Source organism: Punica granatum, chromosome 1, assembly GCF_007655135.1.
Source record: "Punica granatum isolate Tunisia-2019 chromosome 1, ASM765513v2, whole genome shotgun sequence".
In the NCBI taxonomy this organism is placed as follows: domain Eukaryota; kingdom Viridiplantae; phylum Streptophyta; class Magnoliopsida; order Myrtales; family Lythraceae; genus Punica; species Punica granatum.
Window position 1 is genome coordinate 8,598,212 of NC_045127.1, and position 13,194 is coordinate 8,611,405.

At 37.2% G+C, this 13,194-nt stretch overlaps 1 protein-coding gene across 4 annotated transcripts; it reads right to left on the bottom strand.

Moving 5' to 3' along the window:
• Positions 1 to 1,235: 1,235 nt before the first annotated feature.
• Positions 1,236 to 6,637, bottom strand: LOC116201264 (probable E3 ubiquitin-protein ligase RHG1A). Of its 4 annotated transcripts, XM_031532449.1 has the most exons (7): positions 5,983 to 6,615; positions 3,639 to 4,909; positions 3,471 to 3,554; positions 2,927 to 2,977; positions 2,124 to 2,222; positions 1,884 to 2,021; positions 1,236 to 1,717 (listed from the first exon to the last, which is right to left on the bottom strand). In XM_031532449.1, exons 2-7 carry the CDS (start codon positions 4,854 to 4,856, stop codon positions 1,586 to 1,588), a joined length of 1,722 nt encoding a protein of 573 aa, XP_031388309.1. In that variant the 5' UTR covers positions 4,857 to 4,909; positions 5,983 to 6,615; the 3' UTR covers positions 1,236 to 1,585. The 4 variants fall into 4 exon arrangements, with proteins under 4 accessions (XP_031388309.1, XP_031388293.1, XP_031388301.1 ...); XM_031532433.1 differs by having other exon boundaries at positions 3,471 to 4,909; XM_031532441.1 differs by lacking the exon at positions 5,983 to 6,615 and adding an exon at positions 5,440 to 5,593 and having other exon boundaries at positions 3,471 to 4,909.
• Positions 6,638 to 13,194: the final 6,557 nt, after the last annotated feature.

The following is a 13,194-nucleotide window of genomic DNA, read 5'->3' on the forward strand; positions in this document are numbered from 1 at the left end:
TGTAGTATTTTATAAAAATAAAAAATAAAATTGGACCATTGATAATACCAAGGTAACGTTCCTTGATTTAGATGGCAAGACAGTCTGTCACTCCAATAGATGGCAAGACAGTCGTCATCTGAAACACCACCTGGAAATGTAGTTGAGTAAAATGTCGATCTAAAACTACCTTTCTTTCACGACCGTCTTTAACAATCAATCAATCAATCAATCTTTCCGAAAGCCAAGAAATTTTCCAGAGTCGTGGCAATCGTGGAAGACGAATCTTCATCCATTTATCGAGCGTTGTTGAAAATCCCGAAGCAGAGCTTTGGGTTTGAGCTTAGAATTCAATGGGAGTTGGGAACGTCACAGGATCAGTTATACCAATGGCTTCCCCAAGTGGATTCATCAACACAACCGTATTGTGTCAAGCCCGACGGTAGGTGCAGGATTCTTCATCTCTAACATGACCTTTGGGAATGAACTAACCATGGGGGGCACATCATATTTCCCAGAGAGTGTTTACATCACAAATGCACAAATATACTACTGGGGAGCAAATATAAGCGAAGCGACGTGCTGATCTATTGCATCGGATCATAATGAGACACGGCAAAAGGGCAGTCTTTTGTGACAATAGCACCTATAAAACCATCAACGAACAATTTCAGGACAAAAGAGTAAGAGAGCATATAGCAATCCTTCTAGCGGATGACTTATCAATTATGGATCCGGAAGACTACACCTTCCCTAGTGTCTTTGCGTCTATATTAAAGTGAATATATCCAATCTGAGATGAAGTATAATATATCACTCAAAACTTCAGAGAACAGACGGAAGAAACATCGAGAAGCAACGCGTATTGTCTTGAGCCGTCTTACCAAACCACACCAGCCATTCATGAGATAAATTCGAGTAAATCATCGACGCTAGCAGGACCCTTTGGTCAACAAAGCTTCATGGAGTGTTTGTGCGCCTTAGACACCAGCCATTCATGAGATAAATTCGAGTACATCATCGACCCGAGCAGGAGCCTTTGGTCAACAAAGCTTAATGGAGTGTTTCTGCAGCTTAGTGAGCAGGAAAGAATTATCAAGATCATCTTCGTGACAGCGTCCCCTAGGTTGTAGTTTTACCAGCTAATCGTGAGGTTCAAAGGTCAATCCAATCCGTCATCCCAAACAGTAACGATTAGTCAGGTACTTCAGTAATATCCTTATTAGGAAACATACTTGAAAAACCAAGCATCCACAAACTACAAAACAAGCATCTTCGATTAATTTCAATGGTGGTACTAGTAATTCCAGTAATGGACTACAGCCTCAGCTCGGGCGAACTGAGAACATTAGGAAAATAACACAAAAAAGAATGGAACCATTTCATTTCGGTCATAAAACGTCCTGAGACTAGTATCTGAGTCGGATATTGTCCTGAAACTACTATCTGATATTGGAGGTATCGCCTCCATAAGAAATGGCATTATCTCCGTAGAGAGATCTTACATAGACTACCACATTTCACCTCCACGAGCCCTTCTGTGGAAGATGCCAATTTTGGCATCTCGGTCCTTATGATTAAAGAAACGAGACAGCGGTCCTATGGATTATGTAGAAAGGCCCATCGTTTTACAGATGGGGCATAAGTTCTTGTGCATCAGCCACTGCTTGATACAATCTTTGTGGAAATCATGTCCACATTCCAGGGTCCCAAGATCTTCTCCGTCATTGTACTCTTCCTGTGCATCATAGAAAAAATATGAAACATGAGCCTTGGTTTGCTTCGGATAAGTTTTTCCTGGGGTGACAACATCTCTTCCAGTAATAGATTCTTCGGTCATTGATACCCGACAATGCAATCACCTAAAGACCTGACATTCCAGGAAAGTTGGAGTTCTTGGTTACCTGGCAAATGCAGCAAGGCTCAGTCTCCAATTGGGAGCCAATGACGACGCACTTCCACTGCTTCAATCGTGCCAATATCGTTTCTTCGCTCAGCCCAGTACTGACATTCCCGATGCGCTCTTCCAAGGCCAGTAATTCCTGGAACAATTAAACATAGTTCAAAGATAGTTTACCTATTAGTAATCTAACTCCTAAGAATCAGAGGAACCTGAATCATGGCAAAAAGTTTCTGCATCTAACCTCATAAGACATGTTATCAACATCGAGCCTCATGTCCCGATGCTGATCTTGAGTATCAGCTACCCCGAACAATACCGACTGGTCAAGTATCATGAAATCCTAAATCATGGAAGAGACAGGATTTTAGATCTAGCTGAACACTATTGAAATCAGATCATAATACAACCATACACAAGCCTCAAAGGCCACGTTTCTTAAAAGAAATGAAAATGTCTGGCATTGGAAACGTTATAGGAATGGGTATCGTAATTTTGCAATGTAACAGATTTTTAAGACATAACTATATTTGATCTCCATATTACTCCTCAGTACTCATCTCCCTAGTTAAACAAGAGAGAGGAGATGTCATAGCCCTCACTCTAAGTAAAGCACACGGTGACATATAAAGTGAAAAATATCTCCAGGATGCAATTTGAACCACAGACAGGCATCATGCCAAATTAGAGGAGAATAAAGTAGAATCGAGCCAAAAAAAAAAAAATTACACGAGAATTTCCAGCAAAAGTCTGCATACTGCCTTTTCAATGTCCTTTAGTTCCATCCCTACCTCTATTTGCCTCTATTTCGACCTTCTGGTTATTGTCAAGAGTCTTATGACTTCCAAAACCAAGAGCTATCACCTAGAATTTAAGACATTTCCCTGTATCATAACTATAAAGACAGGCAGATTGGCTTCAATTAGTCAACAGCATCACATACACCAAGAACAATTACTAGATCACCATACGAGCCAATAAGATCCCCCTGAAATTGGTTCGGTAAATGCTAATGCAATAGAGGAGTTGTAATCACAAGCATCTAACCTCAAAGCGCAAGCCTTGCCCTCTGCGCATCATATCCAAAACACTGCGTATCTGTTTCATGTTAAGGACACAGTAAGCGAGAAAGGAGTGTTTATAAAAACAAGGTCCACAATGCAACAAAAAGTATCAAATAAAACCAAGAAAATAATAACTACAAAAGTTTCCAGCTGACATAATAAGATTGCAGAGACATCACAAAACTGAAATACATATTTCTAGTAAGCAGACCAGGAAAGTTCCAAGGATGTGCTCTATGCTACTAATGGAATCATATGTTTAACCAAATACAGTACGAGGGTTGTTCAAGTGGTAAAAGAGATGGGATGGAGCTCCTATCTGCCCTCTGCACACCCATCTACAAATGGATTTCAAGGTGAGTGACAGAATTATTACATGTTTGTAAGGTGTTCATGGGTATGATGATAGCTTCTTATGGAGCCTCCATCAACCAAAAAACAAAGAATCAAATAAAACCAATTCTAACGCACTAAAATTTAGTTTAACTTTCGTCTCAAGGAAAAGCTTAGTAGAATTAGACACAAACCTCTGATGCTAGCCTTCTTCTCCCTTCACTAGGGTTAGCAAAAGCCCGGACAGAGTAGGGAAGTCCAAGCACACCTCCATCACCCTGTCTCTCCATCCAATAAGAAGATCTGAGGGGCAATGAATGGCGGTCATGATTATTACTACTACCATGTCTTGATGAAATTACCGTATCTTGTGAGGAGCCTGAAGGACCTGAAGCCATTGCAGAGTAGCTATTTGAGCCTCCTCCAGGCTCGGAAGCAACAGCGGATAGAGACCTCCGCACATATTCCGATAATCTCCGTGGGTAGTGCATCGGCCTAGGCCTATGAGGGACAGGCGGTTGGATTGTGGAGCTGGTGCCAGTTTGTGAGGGAGGGAAGTTTCTCGGTATACGAATACTCCCACCACCTAAACTCCTGCTCTGAACAAGAGTTCTTGAGTCAGTAGCAGGAATGAACATTGGATGATTTTCTAAGGTGTTTCTCGAACTGCTACTTGCTTCTTGTGAACTCTCCGGTCCTGCAACAGAGCTTCTGCTGGCCCCACTCAATGGAAAAGCAGGATTATGAAGTTCAGGAGGCGGCGCTTGAGCATTCATGTCCCTTGACGAAGATTCTTGACTCAAAAGCAACCCAAGATCAGATCTGAGAAGTTCTGAACCAACCATGGGATCTGAAGGATGCTGGCTTGGAGCATTTAACCTCGAGTGGAAGTTTCTCGACAATCTTTCCAAACTTCGCGCAGTTGGCCCTCTTGCTCCCAACCTGAGTCTCGGTTCTGCTCGTTCAGATATAACTAAGTTACCACCGCTTGAACCACTATAGCCCAAAGAAGCACCTGGACAAGGACTACTCTCTGCATTCTGATCATAATCAGGGCTCCTGACCCTTGAGGATTGGCCTCCATGCACTTCAAAAGACTTTCTCTTACAAGGCATGCGTCGACCCTCTAGGGAACCATGAGGCCCTTCTTCATTCTCTTCCTCGAGATTCATTCCACTTCCAGATGGACCGGCAAAAGACTCCGGTTCAGAGCTGTTGGGAGATTGAAACCATTGGTTGTCAGGTACACTGGGCTTCAATGAATCAGAGCACTCTACAAGTGGAGAATCTTCACTCCCATGGCCCACAAAGCCCGAATTTATGTCGAGGTTTGCTGGTGACGACCTAGATAGAGAACTTTGGCCCACCGAGAATACATCATTACTAGTCAGGTCGAAGCTTCGGTCATCAAAAAGTTGATCATTCATGAATCCAATGCTATTACTAGGTGGAAGCAGGTTCTCCGGGTCATGGTTCTCTGATAGATTACCCCAATCTATTGCAGTATTACTTGAAGAGGATCCATGTTCGAGGTCAAAAAGGTCAGACAATGAAGCAACTGTTGCCCTGTGCCCTTGCATTGGGGCCCGCAGACAGTTTTAGAACGAACGGCAAGATCAATGTGAAGATGTCACTGCAGGGTAAAGAAAAAGAAAGAAAATTGTAAGGGTTAAGACTTTCATAAGTTTTAAAAACAAGATCATTTTAACTAATCTCGACATAATGTGGCGATTAAAACTTGGAAATTTCTCAAAGCTAAATGAGTAGAATGAGATGGATAGTATCAAATTAATTTGGAATATATTACAATTCACCAGAAAATAAAAAACTCACAGCATATTACAGGCATTGGCAGAGCAATTGCAACTGATATAATTTAAAGTTAACGAAACCTGAGCTGGAAAAAAATTGAAATCACAATTTGAAGCTGCTGCATCATTTACAACTCACATTCTTTGAAAATGCAGCTACTCAAGAGATTATGAACTGTGTGATAATAGAAAGCAGTCTCAGTTTCCCTCCAAAAAAACGTTTTGTGAAGCTTGGTTACTTTAGTCAACGCAATTTTTCATCATGAAGACAGAAAAATTACAGAATCATCCACTTCCTTTTCCATTTTTTGCAATTAAGAGACAAACAGATTAAGCAATGACAAGGGGAGACCTCTGGAGTGGTGAAACGGGTAAGACTCATCATCAAAGATAGTTTCTCAGCTCCAATAGATCACCTTACTGCAAACTTCAATTTCTATGAGCAGGGAAAGTTCCTCAACACTAGCACAAGATCATCCTCTCCAAGTCAACGGGGAACGACAGAGCTTTGAAGATTGATTTCAAGAAATAGCACAGGATGATCATAAATAGTCTCACTCAAAACCAAAAAAAAAAAAGGAGGAGGGGGAAAAAAAGCATGTCTCACTACATTAGGCATGAAAAAAAAAAAAGAAGGTCGAAACCCAGAAATGAAGTTCTGAAATTCTGTTATAAAAATGGAAAAATCTTCGGAACAAAATTAGCATTCCATCCAGCTCAAAATCGGCTTCTGGGTCAATCTTCAGTTCTATTTTCGAAAAATCATCCAAACCCAGAAAAAAAATTTATAGAAAATGAAAAGACAAACTGAAAAAAACTCCAGCTCTTCAATCTCATCCGACGATCACCATAATAAACCGACCAACCCAAGAAATAACACAAAAAAAAAACTCACCTTTGAGACAAGAACGGAGCAATCAGACCGATCTGAGAAATGAGTCACGGAATCAGAGGCGGTAGAACGTCTCTGAACAAGGGCAGGAAGGTGGGGCGGCACAGAACTAGAGCCCCCAGCTATCAAACAGAGAGAGAGAGAGAGAGAGAGAGAGAGAGAGGTTTTGGGGGGGGCAGGAGAAGCAGAGGCGTTTGGGAGAAAAATATGAGATGGGCATTGAAATGTAAAATGTAAGAACACAGAAAGAGAGAGAGAGAGAGAGAGAGAGAGAGAGAGAGAGAGAGAGAGAGAGAGAGGGGAAATTTATGAGTCTTGTGATCCCATATGTTCAATGAGGCAGCAGTTACTGTGTTGCTATAACAAAAGCATTTGAAAAGCATTGAAACACTCTATTTATCAGTAAAAGCGCTTCAGACTAAATCGGTTTTGAACTTAATTGCGGCTTTTCTAGGCTAAATGGCCAATTTTTGGCCCAAAATATTCGGACTTTATATGGGGAAGTAAATATTTAGGCGAGAGTAATGGTGGAATTTGGTGGGGTATTGAATTGAATTGAATGAATGAATGACATTAGATGGATGGATGCATAGATAGGGGGAAAGAGAGCAGAAACCCAACTAATAATAAGCCAGAAGATGTGTCCTGCTGGGCCTCTTTGCAATTTGCAGGTGGCTCAAGACCCCGCCTTTCATTCTTCAACTATCTCTCTCTCTCTAACTTTGTTTTCTCATTTCAGCCAAAAAAATAAAAAAGTTATATAGATAAAGAAAATTAAAAAAGAAAGAAGAAATTCCTTGTGGGAGCATTTTCTTTTGAGAAATGCTTTTATTGATTTATTCTCAAAAACGAGAAAATGATCCTTGTTGCCAGGGCAACGCAGCCTACACTCTATAGGATTAATTTCAGTCCATAAATTCATAATATTCGTGATGCTGTGTATAAAAAAAAAAAAAAAAGGTGCTTCCAATCACAAAAGAAAAAGGTTTTCCTTATGGAAAAAAAAAATAATTGTGATATTTCACTGTCGTGATAGAGGATGACTTGTTCCTTCTTGTTTCCTTCCTACTTCCTCATCAGCTATTTTTATTAATAATTTTTTAATCTCGGATCACTGTTCTACCACCGTGTTGAATGGGATCAACTTAATTCACGATATTCGATGTTCTCTTGATCGACGCTATTTTTATCAAGCAGTGGTGATGAATCCATAATTTTATTGGAAAAGAAAAATATGCGTACAGGACGATAGACGTTTCAAGAGAGTTCATTTTTTTTTTTATCTCTAGGAAAAAAGTACTACCTCTAGTGCTCACGAATAATGAGGTCGGCCTTAGATTTATGAATTAACTAGAACCAAATATGCATCGGGTGTTTCTCAATCTTTTATATGATTCATAAATTCGAGCTAAACTTCCTATTCGAGCTATATCACTTTCAAGAACTAAACACGCTTTTCTTTTCCAAGCCAAAAGATGGCCATTTTTTTCTTAATTAAAGACAATATATGTATATAGTCATGGTGTTCGTTTGATTGATTTGATTTTCACCATGGACTAATATTTCTTGCCTTTATTTAACCTCATATGCCTGTCCTGCCTGCCCCAACTCCCCTTATCTGTCTGCCACCGGGGCCAGCCTTTGAGACACATCTTGTGACTTCATAAAGAAAAACAAATTAATAAACTTGGCAATTACCATGAGTATTGTGCAACTGTGTTATGGGTCCCACTTTTTTAGATGGCTCCCGAGACTTGCCACCTCCCTTACCTGAAAATCTGGGGTTGCTTGCTCCATATTTGACTTCTTCTACTTATCTGTTTGTTGTTGTTGTTGTTGTTGTTGAGGTCTTTTTTTTCTTTTTTCTTTTTTAAAAAAAAAGAGCAAGGGAAGGAAATAAAGGGCTGGGGGGGCAATGAGTAATATCTGAAAGCAAGAAACCAGATGCGGCTCTTTTCATTTTCTCCTCCTCCTTTTTCAATTAATTTGCCGTCGGTAAATTTATAGGTGGGGACGATGAATTAGCTCAAAGAAAAAGAAGAAAAAAAAAAAAAAAAGAATGGTGTTTTGCTTGATGAGGTGTGCTTGGTCCAAATTCTACTCACCCAACAAAAGCTTGATCAGAATATGTCCTACCAATTGAATTTGACAACTTCATCTCATCTAGTAATTCATTTGGCAAGAAAATATCTTCATAAAGTACAGCTACTGTAATACTAGAACTTTAAACTTATGATTTCTCGGGAAAATCGGTCCAGTACGTAATATTCTTTTCTAGATTACGCGGAATTATATAACCTAATATTTCATTTTAGTGTATAAGAATGAGAATAAAGCAGCTGCCCATGAATTGATTAGGCTGGGACCTGGACAGCCCAGGCACACAACACAAACACCTTTCAATTAAGCCAAAGGACATGAGAGGGAAAGATTTAAGTGTGAAACCAATTTGGAAAATCCTTTTGACACCTGTGAAAGGAAAAGAATGGAGGATCAATTGTGAAATTGTCTGCAGATTCTCTTATCTTTACCCAACTTCCTTTATATATATATAGTTTATGTGTGTGTGTGTGTGTATGTATATCATCATCACCTTTGGCCTTTACCACCGTTGGTTCATCATCAATATACATGGTATCCCTCTTTATATATTCTCATGTCCTCTTGTATGTTATTCTCTTGCTTCCTTCTTTAGTTTTCATTCACGCCTCTTAAAGGAGGAGGCTTAGCTCATTTACCCAAATAAGTGAAGTTTTGCTCATTCCCTCTTTCTTTCTTTGACGGGACCACTAGATTTAATTGGCTCTTGTCAGATTAATTTTTGCCTCGTATTTACTTGGCCCTAATCAATCATCTCAAACTGTTTCCACTTGACTTCTAAGTAACATGCACCTACATTGCAAATAAAATAAAATCTATCAATTGAAACTGCAATTGTATCTCGTGGTTCGTTCACATCTTTGATTTTTTTTCCCCCTCTTTTGTCTATTCTTTTTTCCTTCTCTATTTTCATTAAGAAAAAATTATGGGTAAATTGTACTGTTGGTCCAAAATGTTTTACAAATGTTTCATTATGGTCCAAAAAGTTTTTTTCGCTACATGATGGTACAAAATGTTTCAAAGTTGTTTCATGATGGTACAAACCGTTAATTCGAGTTTGACGCCGTCAAGCCGACGCTGACGTGGCTACTACGTGTCACCTCCTTACTGACGTGGCCGAAAAATTTTAAATAATTCTAAAATTTAAAATTTTAAAATTTTAAAAACTTTAAAAATAATTCTAAAAATAATTTAAAAAATATTTTAAACATTTAATTTAAAAATTTAATTTAAATTTTAAAATATTTTTATTATTTTAATTAAAAATAATTTTAATATTAAATTAAATTTTTATAAAATTATTTAAAATTATTTTTAAAAATCAAAAAATATTTAAAAAAATTTAAATTTTTTTTTACATTTTTAAATTTTTAAAAAAATTTTCAAAATTTTAAAATATTTTTTATTTTTTTCTAAATTTTTACTCTTTTTTATTATTTTATTATTTTTTTGTATTTTTTTTGTACTTTTTAAAATTTTATTTTCTCTTAAATGGCGTGGCGCACTATGATTGGTTCCACGTAACAAAAGTGACACATAGAACGCGCCACGTCAGCAAAATGTTAACGGCGTTAGGGCCAATTGAAGGTTTGTACCATTATGAAACAATTTTGAAACATTTTGTACTATCATGTAGCGAAAAAAACTTTTTGGACCATAATGAAATATTTGTAAAATATTTTGAACCACCAGTGCAATTTATCCAAGAATTATATACTTTGAAGTTAGTAAAATAAGTTGTTGTCTTTTTCAAGGCCAACTACGCACGGGTACTGGACTTTATAGAAAGACACTGAAAACACACGAGGGGTGTACAAGTAATTATATGTTTTGGATGTTAGTTCACGGGAACTCTCTATAGTAATGCATATAGTATACGTATATGTATATATGATGCATAGCTTTATTAGAACCCAATTACATGAGGTTTGCGTTGACAATTCTATATTATATTAAACTAATTAGGGGAATTAATGTGGAAATATCAAGATATATAAATAATAAACACGGTGACGACATCCTCCACCAAAACAAATATTACGACATCTGTTTTCTTGTACCTTTTGCCAATGCAATCCATCGAACTCCTATCCATATCGGCAACCTAAACTTCTGCTTCCTGCTAGATGCCAACATCCTAGCTAGCTAATGGCTCTCTTCCAAAAATCAATTTTCACCACAATGCATGTATAATTTCCAATAACTTTGATTATGAGAATTATAATGAGAATTAATTTATTTATACATTAAAATTTCGCAACCATACAATACTTAATATCAAGTTTTCGACAATATTCGTGACCGTGATCATCTCTCTCGCATGTATATGAAATCGTGGAACGTGTTGCCTCTTTAAACCTTAATTTAATAGGCACCGGGCAAAATATAGAAATGTTGGTGAGAGGCAATCATATTCCCACCAATATTTATTCGACAAAGAAAGATGTCAAGTTGGCCAAGTTTTGAGGAGTGTTGATGGGTTATAATCAGCTAGCTATCCTCCAAAAGTTATATATGAAGTGGGCATTCACTTAATTGAAGGGCCTTTCAAACCGGCAACTATATATATGTGGAGGCCCCTATTTCTTTCTCCCCATGCCCCATATTCAGCTAATTAAATACGTGATCGTAAATGTCGATCTCGAGTGTCAGTATCCTGAAATCGATAGTTTAAAATAGAAGGTAAAGGTACTTCGGAGGACGAGAGCCCATGATGAATGGGTAATTCATTATAACTATATATAACCCATGGATTAAAATGATCGACGACCGATGTATCTATATACTGAATCTATCATTTTCAAAAATAAGATGATGAATTTACGATTATGGGTTGGAGTAAAAGTTTTCTGCTGGACAAAGATCCATGATGGATCTATACAATTATAATTCTATAGCACATAAATTAAAATGATCAAGAAGATATATATTATCTAAGTTTTTTTAGTTGTTACTACATTTTACCTCTTAATAAAGTGAAAAATATAATTGTTAAAGAAATTATTTAGCAACTAATAAACTCTTTAGCAACTATAATTTCAGTTGTTAAAAAACAAAATATAATTGCTAAAGTTTATACTAATTAAAATAATTTGATTGCATTTTAGTTGTAACAGTTTTAGTAGCTAAAGGAATTGATAACTAAATATATGTATGGTTGAAATATATTTTAGTTGCAACTTTTTAGCAACTAAAATTGATCATTTATTTGATAATAAACTATTTTGTTGTATTGAACCTTGCGTGTGTGAGCATGCATATGGGAGAGGTCCGATTAATTATGAGCGATGCATGAACATGGCCCCAAAGCGTGTGATTCCTTGTTAAGTCTCTAATGGAACAAGCGTGCAGTCATCAAAGAAGGCTTAATAATAATAACAAGATGTGTGGGTCAAGAAGGGGAAAAATATAGTTTTTTTTTTCTTTCTGGTTATATATGTATATATAAGTTGAAGAAATCTATATGATCATCACTTAGGCAAAAAATTGAATACATATATAGAAGCTTTTTGGGAGAGAGATCAAGGGTTTAATTAAAGCTTCCTCCCAAATTGAATCTTGAGCAGAATATCACATGATGAATCAGAGCACTTGGATTGATGAAGAGAAAGATTGTCCCTTAACTACCATTCAATTTAAAGTCGATAATACCAACTCATCATTTGTCATCTTTTTTTTTTCGCATTTTCCACTTGAGGGAGAAAAAGAAATACGGGATTAATTGTCTATCCGAAGTTGGTGGCAATAATATTTATCCTCATACGTGTACTTTTTTTCCTTCCCTAATCATTCAAGTTTCGGGTCCATGTCAATTTTCAGTATTAAAATCTTCGCCCATGTCCAAATGACATGTTTGCTTGTTGCATATATATAGCTTAGACAAATATATGAAGAATCTTTTGCATCATATTGGCTTTGAGGAAAGAGCTGAGGTGCCCGAGATGCGTATTCAAGAGAGAACAAAATTGACAGGGAACCTTTTCAATACCCTGGAGAACCGATTTCGAAGGCTACTGCAAAATTTAAAGGCCCAATGGGCCCAATCCAAAGGCCCATGGGCCAGCCGTCGGTCTGTGGTTCTCATCATTGGAGAGGGAAAACCTTCCCCGCGATCCCGCCACCATTATTGTTGTGAATTTAATGCCCCGTTTGAATTGTAAAAATAATTTTAGAATTATGATTTTGATTTTAACTCAACACACTACACAACAAAAATACACGTTTTCCAAGTTAAATTTATAGAACTATCTCATTTGTCTTTTTCCACAATCAAAATCATGGTTTTAAAATCACACTAACAATTTAAACGCAGCATAAGAGTGTGTTTGGATAGAAGGGAACAGAGGAAAAGATGTATGGGATTTATGAAAAATTTCGTTTCCCTTCAAATGGAGGGTAAACTTACTATTTTATGAGCGCGTGCACAGTCGATTACAGCGAATACATTTTCTTTTATAAAGCAATATCTATCTATATAAAAACTAGATTTACCAGTGGCTCTCATTTTTTGACTGTGGGGAGAGTAAGATGGATCGAAAGAATAATAACCCTTGCTCGATTGCTGCGGTTTGCTCAGTAGAATTACTTATCAAATGTAGAGCTAGACGGACCATGGAAGAAGCGAACTCGTAGTCACATGTTATGTTATTCAAAATCTTTTGCCTCTGGGATGTTATTCATCTCGTCCATGAAGTAACTATGGTGGGATTCTCTATTTTATGAAATTGAAAGACTCGAACAAAGAGTCACCATTACACATTGAGGAGAACCAAAATTATGCGACGCTACAATGCTATAATTTTATTGGAAGCATATAAAGGAAGAACATACACTAGATCACAACAATTGACAGACACCACATTGGCAAACAATCCACATCATAAAAAGAGCCGCGTGGATTAATTTTTTCCCATTCAACCAAACTGGCGGCCCCTTTGTTGGTTTTCTTCATTCTCTCATCAAAATGAAAATATGCATCTTCCTCCCATTTGAGAAAAAATAAATAAAATCTAAACATTGAAAATAATCGATTAAACACAGAAGAAGATAACATTAAACAATAGCCAGTACATCAACATAGAGGGCCTCCTTCTTTTCTCCCATATAGAGATGCGG